Source organism: Anser brachyrhynchus, assembly GCF_964034855.1.
Source record: "Anser brachyrhynchus genome assembly, chromosome: 5".
Classification (NCBI taxonomy): Eukaryota; Metazoa; Chordata; class Aves; order Anseriformes; family Anatidae; genus Anser; species Anser brachyrhynchus.
Window position 1 is genome coordinate 45,132,663 of NC_137699.1, and position 23,582 is coordinate 45,156,244.

General features: G+C 36.1%; 1 protein-coding gene across 1 annotated transcript in view; it reads right to left on the minus strand.

Moving 5' to 3' along the window:
* Positions 1-23,582, minus strand: part of SEL1L (SEL1L adaptor subunit of SYVN1 ubiquitin ligase) — a 30,292-nt gene continuing 6,710 nt past the window's right edge. Inside the window, exons 2-21 of the mRNA XM_080593671.1 lie at positions 23,474-23,511; positions 22,921-23,143; positions 19,351-19,518; positions 18,618-18,723; positions 17,101-17,263; positions 15,251-15,304; positions 15,109-15,168; positions 14,428-14,509; positions 13,954-14,108; positions 13,255-13,311; positions 12,221-12,289; positions 11,455-11,532; positions 10,673-10,735; positions 9,690-9,777; positions 9,282-9,430; positions 8,496-8,661; positions 7,783-7,857; positions 6,532-6,704; positions 4,564-4,692; positions 1-3,788 (exon numbers count right to left, since the gene is read on the minus strand). Coding sequence (XP_080449797.1) covers positions 3,585-3,788; positions 4,564-4,692; positions 6,532-6,704; positions 7,783-7,857; positions 8,496-8,661; positions 9,282-9,430; positions 9,690-9,777; positions 10,673-10,735; positions 11,455-11,532; positions 12,221-12,289; positions 13,255-13,311; positions 13,954-14,108; positions 14,428-14,509; positions 15,109-15,168; positions 15,251-15,304; positions 17,101-17,263; positions 18,618-18,723; positions 19,351-19,518; positions 22,921-23,143; positions 23,474-23,511 — 2,300 coding nt within the window. The 3' untranslated portion in view covers positions 1-3,584. The remainder of the gene's footprint in view (positions 3,789-4,563; positions 4,693-6,531; positions 6,705-7,782; positions 7,858-8,495; positions 8,662-9,281; positions 9,431-9,689; positions 9,778-10,672; positions 10,736-11,454; positions 11,533-12,220; positions 12,290-13,254; positions 13,312-13,953; positions 14,109-14,427; positions 14,510-15,108; positions 15,169-15,250; positions 15,305-17,100; positions 17,264-18,617; positions 18,724-19,350; positions 19,519-22,920; positions 23,144-23,473; positions 23,512-23,582) is intronic.

Genomic DNA, 23,582 nt, shown 5'->3' on the forward strand with positions numbered 1-23,582 from the left:
GGGGGGGGAACCCTATTTGCCATATGCACTTGCAGTAGTTCTTAAACCAAACTAAGTTATCTTAGTTTAATATTCTCTGAAACAAAAATAGAGTTTCAATATATTGTTGCCTATCTAAAAAGGAAACAACTTCCAAAGGTGACTGTAAACCCCTGTAATATAATCCTTGTAGGTCAAAGCTAGTATATAACAGGTGGAAACAAGATAATGCATAGTCTTAGAAGTCCTTTCACAACCCATAATTTAATGTTCTTCTCAAAGAACATTTCTTTTCCCCCACTTTAAAGTTCAATAAGAGAAGATGACCAAAGTCATGGAAGATGACTAAAATGTGAATGAAGTTGTGTTTCATAAAGTCTCATCGTGATATTTATATCAAAGGCCTTAACTGTCATTACACTGTCCTATGATGGACATATAAAGCCAGGAAAACTATTTCAATAGGCTAAGCTCTGGGGCAAGCGTCAAAGGAAAGAACTAAAACTTTGTTTTCTCAACATTTCAATGTTACTTTCAAACTGCAGGAACAGCTGATGTGTTTGATTAACAATGTGAGATGCAGAACAATGTTCTCCCCCCATACCTTTCCACTGTATTCTTGTACATAGAACTCCCGCTGACACCTGTTACTGCTCTGCAGATCCATCCTCCCCTGCAGGGAGAAGAGAGCAGGTGTCTGGGAAGGTCAAATAGGCAGGCTCTGGCCTACGTTACTACTGACAAAGAACACAGTTTTTCCATTTAAAGAACAATCACATACCTAGAAAGGCTTCTCTTAAAATCAAGTTTCTCTTCTAAAATAATTCTGCGTATAAGCTATAAGACAACCTGTGTGCTACCAAAAGGGAAGAGCACTTCACTGCAATCAACTGAGCAACCCAGTTCCTTTAGGAAAAAAAAGTTTGATAAACCAACAAGAAACATTGCTAGTAAGAGTTCAACACACTTCCCTCAGAATGCAAGTTTCAGAACAGAATAGCAAGGGATTGCCACAGAAACTGAACTGATGTTTAACAACCAATTTAGAAAGTATATTAATTTCTTTAATCCCTGAGTTAACTTATTACTCATGGTAAGTACCTTTTACTACCACTTCACTCATACAAATGTCATCTGAAAAAAGTTAGTGATAGCAATTTGATGGAAGTGGGGAAAAAAGCAGAAAGACTTCCTTATTGCTTCTGCAAAAAGCAGTTCTTAAAATGAAATAACTTACTGATCTTCAGCCATGTTTTTCTGTTGATTTCTTAGATGTAAAAATGCATCAGTTCAGTGAAAAGTGAGCTGTAAGACTCGCATGGCAGTAATGATGAGAGATTCCCATGCAAACAGAACTTTTAGAACTTAGTTCTCGTTGATTAAACAACAAAAACAATTTTAATAAAGCAGTAACAAAATTGTTAAACATCCTAAGAGACCAATGAACTAGTGGTAGTTACTGAAACATTTTCCATATAATCTTTAATTTATTCATGCTGAGCTAAAAAGAGCTATTAAGTGACAGAGGAAAAAATACTCCAGAGGAAGTGCTCAGAAGTCACAGATCTTAGAAATGCAGCTGGGGAGTTGCTATACATTTTAGACACTACATTAAGATTCAATACTGTTGCATCTGATGATGATGATCAAGATTGAAACAAGACATTCCTCTATCACTTGCTGCAACCCTCAAACTTAAATGGGAGATTTGTCTCCATGTAACCAGCAAAGGCATTTTGAAGCATTGAAAAGCTCTACCTATATTTTAATACTAAGTCATCATGACACTTCAGTTTACAGAAGAGCGGATTTCTTATCCTCTCCCCCAAGCTACAGATATATTAATGCAATGGTCGCCTTACAAATGCATTAAATATAAAAACAGATCAAGTCTCAACTCTACAGCGTATGAATAGGTTGCTGCCAATCCACTGGAGGAAAAAAGTGTATGAAAGGAAGCTCTTAACCATTTAAATGCAGCAGATTTTGACAAAAAGGTACAACCTCATTATTCATATTTCATTCTGCTTTAAGACAGCATATTCAGAGGGTTTAATGCTAGTACAGAAACAAATATTTAACTGCCTTTGCCAAATAAGAACAGAAACATCTGTATTTGTTACACCTAAGCTATTCCCTCACTGCTTCCCACCCTCAACCCCTGAAATTATAGTCCAATGAAAAATTGTCACTAACTCAAAACTCTCCTTGCAGTCTAAAAACATCATTCCACAGGTCTTAATCTTTATACTCACTAGAAAGTCTTTGCACTGACCTGGTGGGATCAAGAGGCCATAAAACATTAGTTGTCTTTATCTTTGGATTTTCTTGTTACAAGGGATCCTCAGATGGCACAGCCATTCAGAAGTGTTGTTCTGACTTTCTCGTGTATGCCAGGTACAAGAGAGGCAGGCCATAGCCAGAGCACTGCTGTGATCTAACATATGATTTTTATCAGTCAACCAAACTTTGGAGTAGCATCGCTGGCATAAGTCCATACCCTTCTGCAGAGAGTATGCATCTCTGGGGCCCCTTCTCTGCAGATACATTAAACAGATGCACAGGTAAGATACCACATACATTTCAGCTGCAAGACCACCTTCTTGCAGTGCAGAGAACATGCAGGATCGTTGAAAATTAAACACAAGACTCCCACTACTAAAAAATGAGTAGGCTAACTCACTGACCTTTCTGGCTCTGTCATTCCTTCAGTGTCCACTAATACTTGTGCTTTCTGCAATCTAGACTCAGTCTCTCTGCAAGAGCAAGGTTAAATTATTTAGGAACATTACCAACTTGTCCTTATGTCACTAAGGACTGCAAATTAAAGTCTCCAAAAAAATTTTAGAAGGATGCAAGATCTGGGCACTGCAATAATAGCTTTCAACTAATTATCTTCACAGACCCAATCCGTCCCAGCCTGCCTCCTGGGCTACAGACAGACTCCTGACAACTGCCTACTTGAAGGGTAATGGAGGAAGATACTCAAAACAAAAAAGCACAAATGCAGAGTGACATGTTTGCTAGTGTAGTTTTACAGTTTATAAATAATCCACATTAAACCATCCAGGACAGCATAAAAGACTGAAGTGTAAGAAATGAAATAAAGATTGTAGAAATACTTGGGATGCAGATCAGAATGTAAGTTCATACAGCTCTAGATTTTTTAGACTTTGAATAAAGTTCAGCTTCTTGGACTGAAATTGACCATAAAATCATTACTATTATTTTTGTTTTTATAGGGCAGCTGCTATCAGGCAGGCAAAAACCTTCCAATGCTAACCTTCTCTCTCTACAAGATGAAAAGGACTTTGAATAAAGAGGAACTAGATACAGCAGGCAACATTTTTGTAGTAGCACACTTCTGTGTTTCCATGAAAAAGCCATAGTGTTATTCCATTGGCACTGAAATAACATTCAAATCAGTTTCAAAATAATTTTCTTATCCCTGAAAAAAGGCATCATTCTAAGCAGCTTTCAGACTTTTTCCTTTATAAACTTCTTTGTGCCTCTTTTGTGGGAGGGACCGTTGATCCGAAGTCCTAAATCACAATGAAAATTGTTCCTTGTGGAAAAATCCAGTTCTTTCACTGAGGCTCTTGTTGCTATTGAGGTGGTTGATGCTCTGGTGGTGGTTCTTGTTGAGGCACAGCTGGCCGCAGTCCTGCTGGTCTGGGAATTGCCTGATGTTGCCTTTGTCTGTAAGCTATAATTGTTCCCAGAAGCAAGGTGATGATGGTCATAAGGTAAAGGTCCCACTCCGGTCCCAGCAGCTGGTCCATATCAATATGTGAGAATACCTCCCTTATCTAAGGAAAAGAAGCCCACAATCATCACATCAAAGTAATATCAGTAATCTGCATAGTAGCTTCTGTGAGCACTGCATGAATATTGGCTCAATCAATTTAGAATGTTTTGATTGTCCACTGCCAACAATTTTAGACTTAAATTCTGTCAAACCTAGCTGGATTGCCTGAACTAAATGGCAATAACTTTCCTACTATTTGAATTTATCAAGTAATCCAAAAGGCAGTTAGACAGTAGAACACAAATATTTAAGACATTATATGCAGAAAAGTCACCAAAATTCCATGTAAAGGATTTTTCAGTGCCATCATTAAGCACATATCTTAGATAGTTCAGCTATTGTGCAGAGCAACTTTTCCAACAGGAAAAAGGATTCACACAGGATTCAAACAGGACTTAAGTGTTATTGATGCAGCTGAATATAAAATTCCTTAAGAATAAAGGCTACAAAAAATTATTTTTTCTTAAGCAGTTATTACAATAATTTGCTCAACTTTGATGGCAGATGCTCATGGATAGGAGCTGTCAAACAGGTTTGAGAAATTGTCTTCAAGGGAAGAGTAACACTGAAGAGCACTGGCTGAGCACATTTTAGTTTCTCATAATTATGTAAACAAGAAGAATCATGGCTTCAGTAACTTTAATAAACAACACCAAAAAAATTATCAAGTTTTCAGATGGCTCACATGAGATTTCTGCTCAAATAAGAGCTCTATTTATAAAAAAAGACTGAGTTGCAAACACATTTTTTCCTCCCTTTAATTCTACAGTACTTACATTAATTTCTCGAACATACTGCACAGAATAAATCACTCCAAGCTTGCAAAGTGCTAGGAAGACTGGAACCTGAGCATCTGGGCTTGCTTCAGCTGCCATGTCATAAAATCGTTTTGCAAGATGAATATCCTACAGTTAAGAAAATACAGAACTCAGTTCTGAAAAACTCAAAGTTGCCATAAGATCTAGAGGTTTTTCTAGAAAAAACTTACTGTCATTTGAAAATAAGTATTTATTGGAAAAAACATTCAGTAAAACCCTTCCCCTTTTTGTCCCCAAGGGATGTTCATCTTTGAAGAGGCAAGTAACGGGAATAAAGGGAAGCTTACATCTGAGGATGAAGCTAGCATAACTGATGTTGAAATTGAACCTAATAAAGAGATTAGTATCAATATATTCAACCCATGCAACGTAAACTAAAGCTTATATTTAGATCATATACAGATATACAGAGTGTACTCTGGATCTGCAATGCCACACCAAGTATGAAAAGACTAAGAAAACTGAAGTCAGGTAGGAGAGCATAGTGACAATTCCTCCTAGTTATACCGCAGTATGCCTGCAGCTTCCAACCATTTCCGCACGTATTCCCAAATTAGATTCTACTTTTTATCCTAAACTGACCTAACTCACATTAATGATGGCAGTGCGCCAAAAAGCATGAGCACCAACAGCCACTTGGGGGATGCCTAAATTAGTGCTCTCTGCTGGGGAAATTGGAACAAGAAGGTGACTGTATCAAGAACAGAGGATACATGTAGCTATGTAGTTCAACTTTCCTTGAATTTTTTGGCTCTGCTTCAGATACATACTGTGCAAAATTAGGATATTTGGATACAAATTGCTTATGTTCATTCACACTGATGGGAAGAATAGGCCTGTATAATGCTTACTTCTGGAAGCATGCAAGGTTGGAAATTCGAGAGAAGTCTCCATGCCATATATTAATTTCATCCTGATTGTGGAATACCTTAATCATTTTCTGCTCATTGATACATCGAAGCTTAGTTTTATGACATACATGGAAACAACGGTGTGAAAATCAGTATGTGTATGAGCTGTATTAGATCACATTTTAGTATTTTAGTTCCATAGAACAACGCTTGAGTACTCCTTGAGCCTGAAAGTCTGCCTGTTCTGTAACTGTTTAAAAGAATTTCCTTATCTCCTTTGTAATATGCTAATATCAGTGTAGAAGCAGATCCTAGTCACGGCTTATTTTCACTTCTAATTCGCAAGCAATTTGTTCTGTTTATATATTCCTCACTCACTTGATACATGAGTGAAAACTGCAGGAGTCCAAGCTTTAATACACATAAACCACTGAAATATCATCCCAAATCTTACAGAGCACCATGAGAAAGTAATTTAAGAAAATTATTCTTATTTTTAGCAGCATACAATTTTCATTCTGACGTTGGACAACATTAAATCTACAAAAAGTGAGTAACAGTGTATGTGTTTGAAATTTGTGAAGGGGCTTAACATTTGGCTTTGTAATAGTACGAAAACTATCTACATATAGGAAGTGCAACACGGAGTCCTATATGTAAGAGACTATTTATTCAGTAAGTAAATAGTGAATAAGGCAAAAGCTGTTTCGAAGAAATACCATATTTACTCAGGATTCTCCCAAAAGAACAGTGACCTGAATTGAAGTCATGCAGGCCACACTCTTGGGCTGTTCTCCCTGACTTTGGGCTGCTTGCAATCTTAGTGACATGGATGTAGGTAGAGAGAAAGAAGTATACAACTCTTTCTTCAACAGTTAGAAGTCCACAGTTTGTTAGATAATGTTCACGCTAAAAATCTATATAAGACCCATCCACAGGCCCCCAGTGAAGGAACAAACTCGAGCAGTACACATTATCTGCTACATCAAGAAACATGCCTCAAGCTGCCAGTTATATAGCTATTGGAGAAAGTACTGAGAAGTGGCTATGTAGTAGTACCTACAGCTTAACTCACCTGCTTGATGCCCAGTCCCTTCTCATGCATGTAGCCCAGATTAAACATGGCTTGGGCGCTGTGCTGTTGTTCCGATGCTAGTCGATAGTGAATAAATGCGGTTTCATAATCAACATCGGTACCAAACCCATAAAAATGGTAATCTCCAAGTTTAATTCTTGCAACTGTATATCCTATAAACAGAGAAAATAGCTAGGCAAAGAATTCCTCTAGGCAAAGAAAGCCTCTTAGTTTCATATGAAGATGCACTATAGGCTCTTGTTATTAATTTCTACAGTTTGCACAAAGTTTCTATTTATCCCTCCCTCACAAATTTTTATTTATCTATTTTTTAAAGAAATACTTGACTTTACATAATCCAAATCCAACTCTTATTTTCAGAAAAGTACTTCTCCCAGTAATCCTACCAACATTTCTATTACAATTTAGTGGTATCAGTTGAAAAGCTATATACTGACATTCATAGTCACTTATAAGGAAAAACTTATTTGTTTTATGATCATTAAGGGCTACAGATTTGTTTTTAAAAGAGACAAAAACTTGAAAATTGAAGTTTCTGTTCATCATTTGTTAATTGATTTTTAACTATACTATCCCCTCAATTTCTAATTTTCCAGTAAAAGCCAACACTTTGTCTGAAAATCTTTAGGCCTACAATCTCATACTCCAATTGCATGATACCCTCTTAAGTAAAAAGAGAGAAAAGTCAAAGAATTTGCACTGAGATGCATAACCTTTAAGTTTGGTTTTGCTTATTTTACAATACGATCACAAGCATCAGTTTGAACTCTGCCTGGTTGGATAACAAGGCTACATTTTTGATCACTGAGCTTTGCTTGCTTTGAATAGCAAATTGCATTTCTTACTGATGACAAGTACCAAAATTTTCAATGGTAACTTGTATCTATTGTTCAAAGTGGATTTTTTTCTTTTAGGAAAGTCAGTAAATATCTGTTCCTCATAATACTGCTCTATAATAACATATAAAATAACAAGAGAAACACAAGAGAAACAAACTATATTTGTATTTCATTCTTTTTACTCTTCAGGATCTCAGAATGGCTCGTGACTGCAAGCATATTGCAGTAATACAGCTACCAGTGGAAGAAGAACAGCAACTAGGCTCATGTAACTAATGCTGAACAGAAACAGATAAGCTTTTCCCTCCTTCCCCATTTTATAAAAAACAGAATCAGACATCAGTAGCTCTTCTAAAAATAAGCTAATTGGAACTGTGTGGTACAGACTTACCTTGAGAAGCCGCTCTATTCCAGTGAAGCAAAGCTCGAGGATACGTTTCATTTTCTCCAACTATGCTAGCTTCTTCTAGAAAAGAAATTAATAGTTAAGTGGGAACTCTGTATGCACTCGCAAGACACCCCCCTACTTATAATAAGCATGCTAAAATGAATTAAAAATTGAAATATGTGCTATTGCCCAAACAAGATTCAGCCTGAAATTAGTAAGAAAAACTTTAATTTCAAATTAACAGAACCAATCAACTCTCTTCATCACTGCTTCAAGTGTAGAACAAGTTCAAAAGCAGAAAAAAGTTGAGCATTTAGAAAAGCCATTACAAGATAAAGAACAAAGGAAACTGAACCTTGTATGCATAGCAAAGTCCAAAGGTAAAAACTAATGCTACTGCTATGTTATAGATTTAAAAACAAGATGTTAAGGCTGTGTTTAGGAAGTTTGGAGAACAGACTTTACATCACTGTACCAATTTCTAAAACATTCCCTTACAACCCCATTTTTAAATCCCAGAAGTCAGATTTTAAATGTATTCTAACTTTTAGGCCAGGAAACTATAGAGGTGAGAAAAAGACTGCCGATTTTCCAGTGTAAAGAGCAGGAAAGGGGATAGAAGTCTCATTGAAGTGCAAACTGACCAAGAGCTACTGGAACATCTTCAAGCACTCTGAACTCTAAAAAAACATTTCAGTACAAATTTGAGTTCTTACTCTGATCAAGTATGAAAGCAGCATTGCTTTGTGCAACTTCATAGCCTTGTTCTGCCAAAAGAAGATACTGAACAACAGCAGAATTTGAGTCACCATCTTTATAGCTGTTGTAGGCAGTCATAAGTCTTTCAGACCAGCGTCCCCGTTCGCAAACGTTCTTAAACAACTGCAGAGGAAAAGAAGGCGGGTTGTCAGGAACTTCAGAAATTGAGATTTTTTTTCTGGCAGGAGGTAAAAAAAAAGGAGGTAAGCCTTGACATAAGCCTTTTTTTGTAGGAGGTAAGCCTTAACATTTGAACACCTGTTCCAAGGATTTGCATTTCACAGAAAAAGCTCAGTAGACAAACACATTACTTAAGACAAGCTTACTTTAATCAGTTACTAAGCGAACACACCAAGATTCAGGTGCTTACTCAAAATTATATTTAATGAGCTTTCTAACAGCTTTCTATTTCTCAGCTTAAATGTAATACTTGAAATCACGTCTAAACAAAGAATTCAGTACTAATAAAAATATTTATGTTTGCTTTGTACTACATCCTTCCGATTTTTTTCAAAGCTAAGGAAACTATTACCAACTCGCCATACCAGAACAAGGAAAATTAAAGATTTTTCTCATGAGATACAAAGGTTGTCATAGAATATATCACTTTTCCTTATGATAGCCCTGGCTCTGCAGCCACCAGTGGATTTTAGCTAAGACAGATTTCCTATGTAAGCTGACATGGTCATATCCAATCATTTGCAAGTTAACATTATTTTATTTTTATTAATGGATGACCTTACCTCAACAGCAGTATGACAGGATCGCATCACTCCAGTGCCAGTAGCGTGCATCTGAGCCAGATTATAAAAAGCCAGAATATGGCCACCCTGGGAGGCCAAATTAAAATACTTCAAAGCTTGTTTATAGTCTCTCTTGACTCCAATACCATCTAAAAAAAGATTAAGTCAATGCTATTCATTTCTCCTAACAAGCAAGGCTGTATGAAATATAGTACACATTTACTCTCAAAAAAAGTTTTACAAGAAAGGTGTTGTCAAAGTGTTAGAAAAAAGCAGATAGAATAAAATATAAATGCAGTGCAGTAACAGCTCCACATGCATTATGTCCGTACTTCTAATGCCACCTAGCGAACAGTTACTGAAAAGGCAGTTTATACTTGGCAAATCATCATTTTGATTGCCACTTACTGTAATACATGGAACCTAGTTGAAGTTGTCCATCAACCCATCCCTGTTCTGCAGCCTTCTGGAAATACTTCAGTGCTAGCTCATAGTTCTGCAGGAAGATTGGGTCCAGTCATTAGAGCCTTACAATACAGCACAATTTAAGTAAAGAAAGAACATATCTATGTGCAAAATGAAATATCGATAGACCTATATCATCATAATGAATAAAAGACATGCTAGACATACTGAGAAATTGAACAGGTTGCTCAGAGACTGTGGAGTCTGCCTCCTTGGAGATACTCAAAAGCTGCCTAGACATCCACATCCCAGGCAACCTGCTCTGGGTGCACCTGTTTGAGTGGGGGTTGGACCAGGTGACTTCAGAGGTCCCTGCCAACCACAACCATTCTGTAATCACTACTGGCTATCTGAAAGCTAGCACCCACATACAGAATTACAACAAATACAACAAATAGTTTTAATCAGCAGAACTGATGCCTTGCTCTGTTTTTAAAGCAATTAACTCCTTTCCTCAACTTTTGCTAATTCAACTGTTTGAGTATCTGTTTATATAGCTAATTATAAAACATCTGATAAAAACCCTTCACATTGGAAAAGCAACATAGCAAATGAACTAATTAAAAGTTTGAAAGTGTTTCTCCACTTTCACAAGGGAGACAAAATTGGGGCACTTAAGACCTGCTTTCTTCCACAGGAAAAATTAAAGCTAAGTATAAAACTTCAGCTAAAGATTCACTTTGCTCTGTTTTTCTAATAGCTTCAGCAATATTTTCAAACTTGTTAGAAGAAACTCAGCAAGTGTTTAATAGCTGTTAACTCCAGAGTGATTTATTTATATTACAAATTTCTTCATGAAGTTTACAGTGCAAAATAATTCTTCATAATTAAGTCTTCTACAGTATTTCCCTCCAGAGAAAAAGCTTGTAGACAACAGGAAGTTGCACAATCAGCTAGAATTAGAAAGATGACCATCAAAAGCTTACCACTGGAACACCTCTTCCATACAAGTAAGCCATTCCTAATCCACTCTGTCCAACTGGATTACCCTGAAACAGGAAAATACTTCTGAAAAGGAAGTCAAAGCCTACAGTTATATATTCCAAATTTGGTACCTTATCAGCAACAATACAAATAGTGCTGCAGAGAGGAGCAAAAATGCAAAGCCAATCTATTAAGCAATAGTTATTTAAGGAGAAAATAGCATCTTTGGTATTTTTTATTCAGTAACCACACAGGCGATTACTATGAGGAAAAAAACTTTCAATGCTCGTTATGATAGCCTGTGTACTTCCAAAGTGTTGCATGGGATGTAGAACACTTACCCACAGAAAGCTGGGGCATTAATAACTTATTCATCTTTAGTTTTTCCAAGTTTGCAGTGTTCTAGATGCTACAGAAACTCCCAAAACAACTGATTTAAGAATCTGTCTTAAGTTAAGGCAGGCTGGTGGCTGCCCTGTGGGCTGTATTATTGACTAGCACCCCTGTAGAAGTATGTACCATTGTATTCCTTCAGTATCAGGAGAGGCAATGTGGCACATCAGAAACCTTCAGTGAATGTATTAAGTGAGCTAGTGAAGAGATCCATGACCGGAGCTGGAGGCACCCTACAGCACCTTTGACAGGCAGGATTTAGTTACAGGCTAATCTGGGACAAAAGCGCAAGTATGCACATGGGAGTGCATAAAGAAACATTTGTAGTACTGCTGAGCTTATCAAATTTTATAGTGCATTTGCTGTATTTCTAGCTAACAGATAATCATACCATATCAGCAGCTTTCTTGAAATACTGAAGAGCTGTTTCATTGCTCTGAGGTACAACATCACTTCCTTCTGAGTACATCTGAAGGAAAAAGGCATTATTGATGAACACCTGAGTAAGTCAATTCATTGTAGACATAATGAAGCATTGGAGCATTAGACAATTCTAGCTATTATTTTACAAAATAAATAAATTGCACCAAAACAGAAGACATGTCTATGCTGTAAACTTCAGATTCAGAGGGTTTAGCTTCCAATGGCAAATTAACTGCCCAGAAAACTGAAAAAATTTGAGTGGTAATACCCTTCACTTGAGTTGTACCAGTGTTGAGTCAAGAACACAAATCAGGCAAAAAATCCTATGAGATCATTGGAAGCCAAACTGTATTAGCATTTAAAATACTACTTGCCATCAAAGAAAAAATTGTTGCAAGACCCTTATCCTAGCAGTCCAGAAAGCAGGAAACCACAAATTTTCACGTCAGGTGCCTTCACCAGCATACTACCTTCTTTTTTCATGCTCCAAGCACATGAATTTTACATCCTCTACTGCAGTGACAGCCTCAAAGAGATAAGCTAGCACTGCTACATGTTGTAGCCTAACCTTAGCATGTACTAAAGTGGAGTAATAAAGATTTGACTCTTAACAGGGTGAAGGTAGCTGACAACCCTTTCTGATCTCTCTACTAGAGATCAGAAAATAGGAAATACCTATTATTTTTTTCTACCGAAACACAATTTGCTTACTTTTGAGAAAGCACACATCTTACCTTTCCCAGAAAGGCCATAGCATGTGAGTTACCAGCATTAGCTGCTTGATTGAAGTACTCAAATGCTCGCTGTAGAGAGGAAAATGTATTTTAGCAATCTTGACATATGATTTGAGTACCTTTTCTTGCAAATACAGCACGAATAGATGGCTTGTCAAGTTATCAAGTTGGGGACAAGAAAACACTCAATCCCAACTAATTCAATATACATAATGCAGCTCCCCACTTACATATAGTCTGAATATTGAGCAGCAATTCCTCTCAGTGTATTCCAAAAGGCAGAGGAGAAAAAATTAAAAACAACAAAACAACAACTGCTACTACACACAAGCTACACAAGTGAATCTTACTTCCTTATTGTAACTCCAGATTCGGTTTGGAAGACAGGATATCTGGAAGTTCCTGTTCCAGTTTTACACAGACCTTGCATGTACTCATTCTGACCACTTAATGTTATCTCTGAACCCATACAGAACAGACATTTTAAGGTATTTTAAAAGTGATGGCTGTTAAGTCGTTCCTGGTTGGCAGTAATCCTCAGGCCAGCACATCCTCAGATCTCCATTTTTTCAATACATATTTAAAGAGGTTAATTATTTTAACTTCTGTAAGTAGTAGCTAGGTTAGCTTACATCAGCTGAAGTTTTATTTTCTAAGCAGATTTAATGTGTTTAGTATTTAAGGTAACACTTTTGGCTACACTATTTTTACAAGTCACATGAGCAGGAATATCATCACTAACGTGTGTGCAGTCCATTATGAAGATCCTACTACGTGTGCAAAAGCTCAGCCAGTTTCAAATACCACTTAATGAAAAGCAGGTCTTTGTTTTTTAATTCCTCATTTCTAAAAGCATTAGTCTTTAACTATGTAAGAAAATCAGCTCCATGTACTAATCACAAAGATTAATTTTTGATGTATGGATTACGTTAAATACCTTATGGCATATCTTAAATGCTTCTGCTTCATTGTGGTCTTTGCTACATTCTTCTCCCCCCCTCCCTCCCCATGCATCAGATATACAGAAAGGCTACCTGATGATTTTGCTCTACTCCTCTTCCTCCATGCAAGTGCAATTGTCCAAGACCAACCTAAAAATAAAGTTTACAATAAGTCTGAAGTCATAGATCTGCTTCATTAACTACAGTACAGTCCTGTTTTTTTCCCATATTACTCTCAGATGAAGTGGAAATTTATCTGAGATAAAAAAAGTTGTGATTGTCCTAGATGCAAAACAAAAGATTATTCATTTAACTTCTACCTAATTCTCAAGCCACATCTGACCAAGTTAAATCATGACAATTTGCCTGTTATTAGCATCCTCTCCTCCTTCTGCGTTAAGAGTTCTAGCTTGCAGCATGCAGAAGTCATGCAAAGAAAAAGAAATGTAGGTCCCCTGGCAGTGCCAGTTCTTTTGATAAAGGCATCCTCCACAACATCTCAAACTCTTAACCAGTCTGGTTTCTATCTAGTGAACACCAACATCTTTTCTAAGATACAGAAGTGGTAATATTTTGGATTTATTTTCCACAAAGAATTACATTTTTTTCTCCAAGTTGTACCTTAAACATGCTAAAATAGAAGACTTTTCTCATAAAAACTAATTTGGAAATGTAAATCAACCCAAGTGCTAAGTAACTGAAAGCTAAAGCTCCAGTATCTTTCTATATTTCGTAAAGCTATTCCTGTAATTACCCAAACCTCTGCAAACCATCAAATAACTTTAGTTGTACCTGTGCTTGTACATCTCCTTTCTCTGCTAAAAACTGGTAATATTGAATCAAGTCTTCTTCCAGCATTCCACTTGCCATTCCTGGATTTTCTACTTCATCTGCTAAGCGAATTCGCTGAACCACTGTGCCACCAGTCAATGAAATGTCACTAGCAACTGGAAAACAGATCAGTAAAATTTTCAGGCAGCTTTGTTCAATACAAATATTACACCACAACTTTAAAAAAACAAACAAAAACAAAGAAAACACTAATCTCTACAGAGCTTCAAACTCTTATTCAGAAATAATAAATTACCTTAGCATTCATTAAGAATTAAGTGCATTTCTATAGAGATTAAAAGGCATACAATTCAGACCCAAACAATTAACTTAGTAGCAGGAATACTTTATTTTTGCACTTCTAATGTTGACACAAGGAGACTTTCTAGGCATTTCCATATCATTCAAAAATATTAGAATAGTAAAAAGTTTTACCATGATTAGCTACAAGTCTGTAGTGAGTGAGAGCAGATTCACAGCTTTGAAGGACTCCTATCCCAGCCCAGTACCGGTAACCCTAGAAAGAAAATATGAAAAGTATGGGACTTATTTGACAACGCACTACTTGCCAGGTTACAAAAAATTTCACATTACTTGAGCAAGTTTTGATAGGACAACAGACAAAATGAAGGCCATTCTACCTGCATTAAAATCAGCTGACTGATACCATTAAAGGTTAAAGTGCATCCAATAAACCTCAGATATTGCTCAGAGAAAAACAGGCTGAAACTTATGAAAACTTAAAGAACGCCTTTCTACTCATACACATTGCATCATCTTAAATACCACACTGACTAAACCAGCATCTTCTGTAAATCTTTTGCAGTTTTAAGCTACAAAAATTAAAGGCTCTCAGCCTACAAAAATTAAAGCAGTTGACACGTCTGCTTTAAGTCAAAAAGGATATAAACGCAGTCAATTTAAATCCATGGTGGTATACAGCTTAAAATGAGCAGACTTTTCCTTAAATTAAGGAGGAACAATGTGAAATATACTATTGCCCACTTAATAGATGCATGATGATCTAATTTTTAAATTAAAAATTTTAAGAGTTTAAAAAGGGGAAAGAATAATGACTTTACACATACAGGAAGTTAACTGGGAAATCTTACTTACCAAGATCATATGGGCTATCAGATTTCCTCCTAAAGCTCCAAAAGTGTAATAGACCAGGGCCTTAATAAACAAACAAAAATCACTGGTTACTTAACATCTGCCTCTGAAGATAACAAGAACCTTCAGTGTGCACTCATTTTACCTTAGCTTGACTAGAATTGACTCCTAGACCAGATGCATACAGAAATCCAAGAGCCTAGAAATAAAAATAAAGTTAGTCAGCATATCCTTTGAAAATTCCAGGATTGGCTATTCCTGGCATACATAAGAATAAAGAAATACAACAATTCAAAGCTGCAGAGAACACACCAAGCTCTACCTTCACTTCGGTGTTTTCTTTATCTAGGCCCTTCCCTTCCTATTTTTGAATACAGAGTTACTAAGTTACTAGCTGCCTAAGACACTACTATAAACATCTCACCACAATTCAGTTTAGTGTACCAAACACAAGGAAGGAACTGCTACTTCCCTACATGCCTGCTGTAGATCCAGAGATACTGAACAGTAAAAACGCACCAGTTTAAAGACACCTTAACTAAAGATGAGTTATGTAGGCACCTTGTCTCTTATACACCAGTGCAAAGAAACACTAACCATGAACTTCTAGAGAAGAGTTTTGTTATTTGATTCACTGTCTGAAAGATCCTATGAATTTAATATTTTTGCATCTGTTCTGCCATGAATTAGCTGCATTTTATGACTATAAGAGTAAGCAGTTAGAGTAACAAGAGCTGCTTGGCTAAAGTTTTTTCAGAAGTTATTTTTATTCTTAAAATTTACATAAGTACTGCTCTATCTCTAACACCTGTTACAGCTGTGTGACTCAGAGAAACTAGTGGCACAGAAGATAATGCATATGAAGGTGTTCATATTGCATGATGCACTACGACTATCCTAGGCAGTTCTGAAAGCACAGAAAAAACATCTCCTGCAGACTGTATTGAATTCTAGACTGATGAAACTCAAGGTTTTATTAAGATCAAGTCTAGAAAAAAACACTTTCTACTGTAAATTGTTGCTCCAACATCAAATATGTAACAGCAAGAGACTTGAAAGTGTAAGAACTGAGAGAAATTAGGTAACTCCTAAAGAAGCTGACACTTCCAAAACAAATTCAAAGAGTAAATAAACATATGTAGATACTGATGTAAATTGACAATAGCCGTATTTTACAACATTACCTATGAACAAGTCCATATGAACAACTCCCTAACATTCAAAGGCACATGGACAATGGGAGATCTGTTCCACTAAACGGCTTCCAAGAGTCTTAGGAGTTTATTACTTCCTAGATTATAAACATCTTCCCCCACCTGCCATAAAACTGCAGATGAAAAGCTACAGTATCTGAAATCCCACACAAACCACAAATAAAAACTGACAGTTTCAGAGCAGATTTGTAGGCTAGATTCACCTGTAACTACTTAGTTTGATTTAAATCTCAAGTCTAGTCAGTCATATAACAGATAAAAAACTAAGCAGAGACCACCATAACACTATGTTACTGGTAGTTTAATACCATTTTTTAAAACTAAGAGAGAACCTGTTTCCATTTGTTTACCTTGTACTTCCATAAATATTTACTTAGTAACCATACAAACACAAGCTGTTCCTTTACACAGCTTTTGTCATTTGTTCCTTCACCCTCTGTAATGCTACCAGCATTTGGGGAACAATCTTTCAACCAAAGGAACTGATGAAATTTAAAGAGGTAAAGCCAATGAGTAGTCAGGATTGAGAAATACTTAGGCAAGCACTAGTAATAAAAAAAATATTTCCTGAATAGAACTCCAAATTTGATGTAAAACATTTGGTTTTCAAACTTAAAAAGCAGCACCCTTTTATCTTTTTTAACTAGGGAACAGGTACTGTTCATTGTTCTTATCTGATCTAGATGGAAGAACAATCTATATAACCAATTTAAAACAAGTACAATCTATAAAACAATTTATAAATCTAAGAAACTTCTGTAGAATTTAAGGACATACATACCATTTGTCCTTTGGGAGAACCTTCTTCTGTTAGTTTTTCAAATAATTCTTTTGATGACTGTATGTTCTGCTTCAGATAATCCCCGAACAACAAAGCATAAGAGACTTTCTCCATTGCCTTCGTATGATTCATGTCAGCTGCTTTCAGGAGATACTGATATGCTCTAAAGGAAAAGAATCTGAGTCACCTTGAAGCAAACCAACAGGTTCCATTCATAAACCTAAAAAGATTTGGGGTGTTTTTTTTTTTTTAAAGTCTGTTTTCTACAAATGCATCTACAGTCATTTGTTCCAGCTGTGAACTGTCTATACCATGGAACAGCTCACAATTTAGGTAATAGACAAACCGGATTTTAACATTCACTCTATTCCACATGCAAAGCAATATGCATTTCCTCCCCTGCAAGAGGCTTTAAAAGTTAAGGTCAAATCATCACATTTTTGTAGCAACAATTTTAAATCCTGTACTAGATATCTAGTAGGACTACTACTCTAACAGCTTCACAGAACACTGCAGATTAAAAGAAGCCTGAAAAAAACTATGAAGTCTCTTTTAGTGCAAAGTCACTCAGATGGAAATACTAAACATTTGGTCCAAGACAACTGCATATGTAATTAGTTTTGTGATGGAACCATCATATTAACCATGAGAAAGTTCTCTGGAAACTTGTTTCTATTTCAACCTCAGAACTTAGAAAAGTAATTTCACAGCTATTTCAAACACTGTGACCTCGAACACAATATATAACATGCTTCAGTTTGATTCGTTACAGACCTTTGATAATATGCCAATATTTTTCTTTACTTCTCTTGCTTTCTATTCTGAGACTTGTTTTTTCTTCATCTTCCCTTTCTTTAGGTACAAGCTGAGGGACACTTGGTTCCTCACATGATTTGATCTTCTAAGAAAATGCAATGTGTTCAAGAGAACTAAGACTGTTTCAAAAATTCCTATACTTTTATATAAACATTACCCTTTTCTCTCACACAATGCTAGTTATTAGATTGTTAATTATTTACTGAGAATAGGTTTAAAACTAATTTTTCTGCTGAGACCATCAGAAAGCAAGAACAAAAACAGAGCAGGATAAGAAATGCTTATCTTTCCTGTTCATTCATCTTTGAAGCAGAATGAGAAAAAGACCATAAGAAACATATGGAAAGGGGCATGTCAATTGCCTCATATCACATTCTCAGTTTCTTTCCTGGCAGTTTCCACATTTAGATTGTAGCTAGAAAACTGCAGCACCACCTTGCATTAAACTCACTGTTTTAAAAGACACCCACTCTTCAGAAATGCATATAAATTTTTGTGTAGTTACAGGAAAGCAAACAAGTATTCTTTCTAAATGCCCTCAATCACTATTAATTTTCAGTAGCATCACTGCCTAACATGATGCTGAGTTCCATAAAGTGGGTAAGTGCCAGGAAATTTCATTTAGGTTAGTTCTTAGTTAAGTCAGACTGATCAGCTATGTAGTCATGTTCTCTTTGGGGGAACGGAGAGCATGGACTTACTCTTTCTTCTGAGCCTTTTTGCTGCTTTCATTAAGGATTTTCATTCCAGTCTGATAGACATCCTCAGCTTCTTGCATTTGCCTTCTCTTATTAGACTGCTCTTCAGCTTTTAAAAACAAAAAACAATAACCTCAAACATTAAGATCTCCAATTATACATCTTCAATCAAGACTATTCACTCAAAAATTCCTATTTGTTCTAAGTGTAAATACAGCCAAAATGGTGTTTCTGAATACCAACAAGCAACCCCACGTGATTAAAAAAAGCTATGTAAAGGAGGCGTTGAGTATCTTGGGAGATGGTTTCTTCCCATGTGATCTCTCTCTCATAGGAGTTTGTTGTTAAAGTATTTCTTTCATTGCTCCCAAGCAAGATGTGCAAAGAAAGGTCCTCCTTCAGGACGTTTGCTAGAAAAGTGTCGCCAGTGTACAACACATCAGCAAGTATAATGGGGAACACTGTCAAACCCCTATAGTTCTACAACCTCTGAAATCAAGTTTTACAGGTGCCTCCACTGCAAGATTTCACAAAAGTTTTGTAAGTTCCATTTGCATTACAATATTTTACAATATTTCCCATCACGAGAACTTTGCCTTTATAATTTCTTATACAAGGTGGCCATTAATACATGACCAGGACTTCTAGACCTCATAATAGGGGACATAAGGAGGTATGAGAATGCTGAGTTAAGAAAGCATTCATTGGACAAGAACAAAGACATCAGGTTACTTACTTTCACAGAAGCCCCACTTTTGATCCTTCTTGTAATCATAGGTTGTTGCGCACCAAAGCCTGCCATCTTCCCTCCCATCTGCAGTGCACTCTGCATACTCCTTCTCCATAAACAAAAAGGGGAAGCGACAAGGTTCACCATCCGCAGTGCCTCCAATAGCTGTCAAAACTGAAAATAGATACCCAGGAGTAAGACTGCTTCCCTTTATTCTATAAAGTCATCACTATAAATAGTAAAGGACTCCTGTGTCGGTATTAACTTCTGTGAAGTTAAAAACTGCATTTCATCAAGTTTTCAGTAAAGTTTCTAATTTACCAAAGCCTGAAAAAGCAGTCACTTTCCTAAAGAGCACTTCAAAAATATTACTGTTCCATTTCTTAATTGAAAGTAAGAGTAAGTATGCAATTTCTTCTATTCCTTATTTCTAAGCAAAGAAAATATTTTTAGAGTGTAGAATGCAGATCAGTTATATATATATTTTGCCTACCATAATAAACAGCCCTTTTACTTTCACTTCTCTGTACTCCCTTCCTCATGCAAAAGACTACCCACCGAGTGCATTCCAGTACATTTATTCATTTTAGCCATAGCGCAAGACGTAGACATTCAACAGAACTATTCACTGGGCTACTGAAAATACTTGAGTATCAGCAAGGAGTACATTTAGAAAATACAACTGTAAGAAAAGACTACGAAATCACTATGAGACCACTCACTCTTTACAGTTGCACATACTTGCATTGAAATCTTTATTTCATTTCACTAGTTTAAGTTGCATTCAAGAGTACTTTCAGCACTCTGATTTCTCAAGCACTAGACAAAGGTTAGTGATTCCAGTATTGCAGTATTTTAAGTCAACCTTCTATAATGACTAAGAATTATCTTCAGTTTTTGAAAATGAAATTATTTCTATTAGCCTTTTATAAAGTTCTTTGTTTCGCTATGCTAAATCCAGAAGTTAGCTTCAGCTTCACCTGAAGACATCTGCAGAAACCTGCAATTGAGAATGCCAATTCCTGTTCTTTCAAATTAAGTTTCTAGTTCTTGTGGCTGTCAACAGAGCTAATTTTTTTTCTAGAGACTATGCCATTTTCATAAGGCCTAGAGACCATACCATTTTTTAAATGAAAAAATCTCCAGAATTAGATAGCTTGCTCAAATTGCTCTTCAGAATTCGATTCCTTGGCAGATACCCTCACCCAAGTTTATTACCTCTTGACACACAGAACAGTTATTTTCAGAAACTGGAAACAAATAACATGTCTATACATAATTAGCCTTGAATAACTTTAGACATCTGTTAGCCATTGGGTAATGCCCAAACTCATGCTAAAAGTACATGCAACTACAACAGATGGGACCTCTTATCGCTATGAGCAAACTCCAGCTCCAGGATGTTAATACAACTTGGAATTTGAAACTTTACTTGTATAGAAAGTATAACACTACCTCCTGCAGTGAAAGCAATTGGACATGAACTATTTAGACAATGCTGTACGTAGGAGTTAGCTGTGCACTAAAAGTTGGGAAATTATTCCAACCCAGTCCTCCCTTTTGCCTTTTTAAATTCTAAATTCAAGCATAACGCAGTTTTCCCCCCACATAGCCACAAACATTAACTCCTAAAGCAACACAACAGTGCTATTACAGGATAAAATGCTAACCACAGTTTATCATATACTTAAGGAATGATAAATACATATAATTTACATGAAGGATAATTTTTTGTCAAATTGTGCACACAAATAGGGATTTATTCAGACAGAGCAAAACAGGCGTACACATGGTGTTTTATCATGTTGTCCTTAATTATTTATATTTCATACTTTACACTGAAAGAAACCCAATATAGATTTATAAAAAATTACAAAAAAGTACTATCACTGAAAGATTCCTCCAAACAAGAAGACAAATGTGGCAGGAATTGCCAGCTCTGTGCAAACTAGTGACAGTTTTCAACAAAAACTCTAACAATCCAGTTCCGTACTAACAAAAACATGGAAAATAAGAGCATGATTTTTTTTTTTTTTTAAACTACACACAGAAGAACTCTTCACTGATTAGAAGAGAAAAGGACCCTGAAGAGGAAGTAAACTTCTTTAAAAGGAAAGCCTTAATAGTACTAATTCTAACTTTCTGAAGATGAAATTCTTCCCTGCTCAATAACCTCCAAAATACATGTGGAAACTTGAAAAATATTTTTCATGCAATCACCATGCACATGAGCAAAAGATGTAATGTATCTGAGGTAGACTCCTATCCTACTCAGTTAAAAAGCCTGACAATGAAGTTTCCCTTTAGCAGTTTTTTCCCCCCCCCTCACAGAATACAGGCATTTTTCCTTCAGAATTGCATTACAGATAAAAACAGTAATCCTTCCACCCGCACCACTAACTTACTTCATAACAGGTTCAAAAGAACTGAACAGTACAAGCTCACAGTTCAATTTAAAGTCACCTGCGCACAGTATTTTGACAAGCATAGTTAAAAACCTTAGTTACAAGCAATACTCAGGAGCAAGCCATCTGGTCACAGCTTTCTCATGTACGAAAAAATTCTTAAAGTTTACTTTTAAAATAGACTGCACTGTGTAAATACGGTGCTTAGCTCACTGCTTTGTGGCAGAAAACTATTTAGTGGACTTCATATACTTTTTCCCTGTACAATACCACATCTCTCAACAGCAGTATTTAATCCTATTAGTGACTTTTTACTAACTGTATACTAGTTCTGCATCAATAAGAAACGCTTATTAGAAAATACTGAAAAACAGAACGTAACAGAGACCCTATTCATTATTCCTGTTTTCTTTTGATATTCAAGACATGAGTTAAGAAGATAGGCAGCTTAGTATTACCATGTAACTGTACTTTTTAGTTGAAGATTTACTTTTTATGAACAGGTAAAAAAAATATTTGCTGCAAAGGCTAGAGTACTCAACTGTACCATCTAATTATCATCCACTACTAATTACAAGTCCAAAATAATCATATTAAATTCATATTACTGTAAGTAAAAAAAGATATACTAGGCTTTCCTGGTGAATTTAGACACAAGAACACAAGGTTCTACCTGTATTTGAAAACCTACTGAAGTTTACACGCAATTCAGGTGTTGCCCTATTGCTAAGAAATTTGTCATCGTATCACAATTTGTTCCCTCTGTCAACCCATTCTCCAGGCACACAGCCAGTAGGCTAAAACACTGACGCAATTTATCATTCTACAGTTACTATATACACACAGAGTCTAGTATGTGTACCTGAGTCATATATGAAGAAATCCGTACTTTATCCATTTGATAGTTAAAGCTTTCCAGGAAGATGAAAACAATAAGAGTTATGAAAAACCTTGAAAATGAATGTAAAAATGAACACTAAGACTTCAAACAGTATTTTTGAAAGCGTCATGTTACTTCCTGATAAAAAAGGCACCAATTACCATTCATTTCCGGAAAAATTCAGATGCTTGGTTTTTTAATATGTTCAAAATGACTATTTGTGTTTATCTACATCCCACAGTTACTCAGATGTCTTTCTTGCCACTTGTTCAAAAGCTTGTGAGCAGTTACCTGGACTCTGTATTTCTGCTTCTTCCAAATCCTTATTTAATAGGTTGGACATTTCTAGAGATTTCAACTCTTCCAGTGAATTGTCTTTTTCTTCCTCTTGACTGTGAAAGTTCTCTTCATCCTCAGATTGAGAGTCTGACTTCCCTGATTCAAGGAAGATCTGACCTGCTACCACTCGAGTTCCTGTGGAATGGTCCTTTACCTGGTCCTCTGCAGCTAAAGTCTGAAAGAGAGCAGCCATGTATTTTAGATTAGAAATGGAACAGCAGCAGTTGGAAAAAAATACTTTTTAAAGATATGACATTTAAAGAGTAGTACCAGAAGTAAATTGAGCTACTGCCACCAGCTCTCACTGATTCCCTTCTAGTTCTGTGAAAAATACACTTCAAAAGATACAGCACAACATTAATTCTTCTGTTACACAGAAGTTAATGAAAACAGTGAAAGCTACAGAGCATTTTAAAACAAGAATCAAATCGTAGTTCTGGAATTTCAGACCCTTGTTCTCACTCCGCGAGAAAAAGACAGAATGACTAGAAATGTATTTCCTTACCTTTGGCTCCAGGGATTCATCTTGATTTCCCTCTTCATCTACAAAAAGATGTTACAAGTCATTAAAAACCTTTCCCATAATTTTTTTTAAAAAAGGTATTACATTTTAC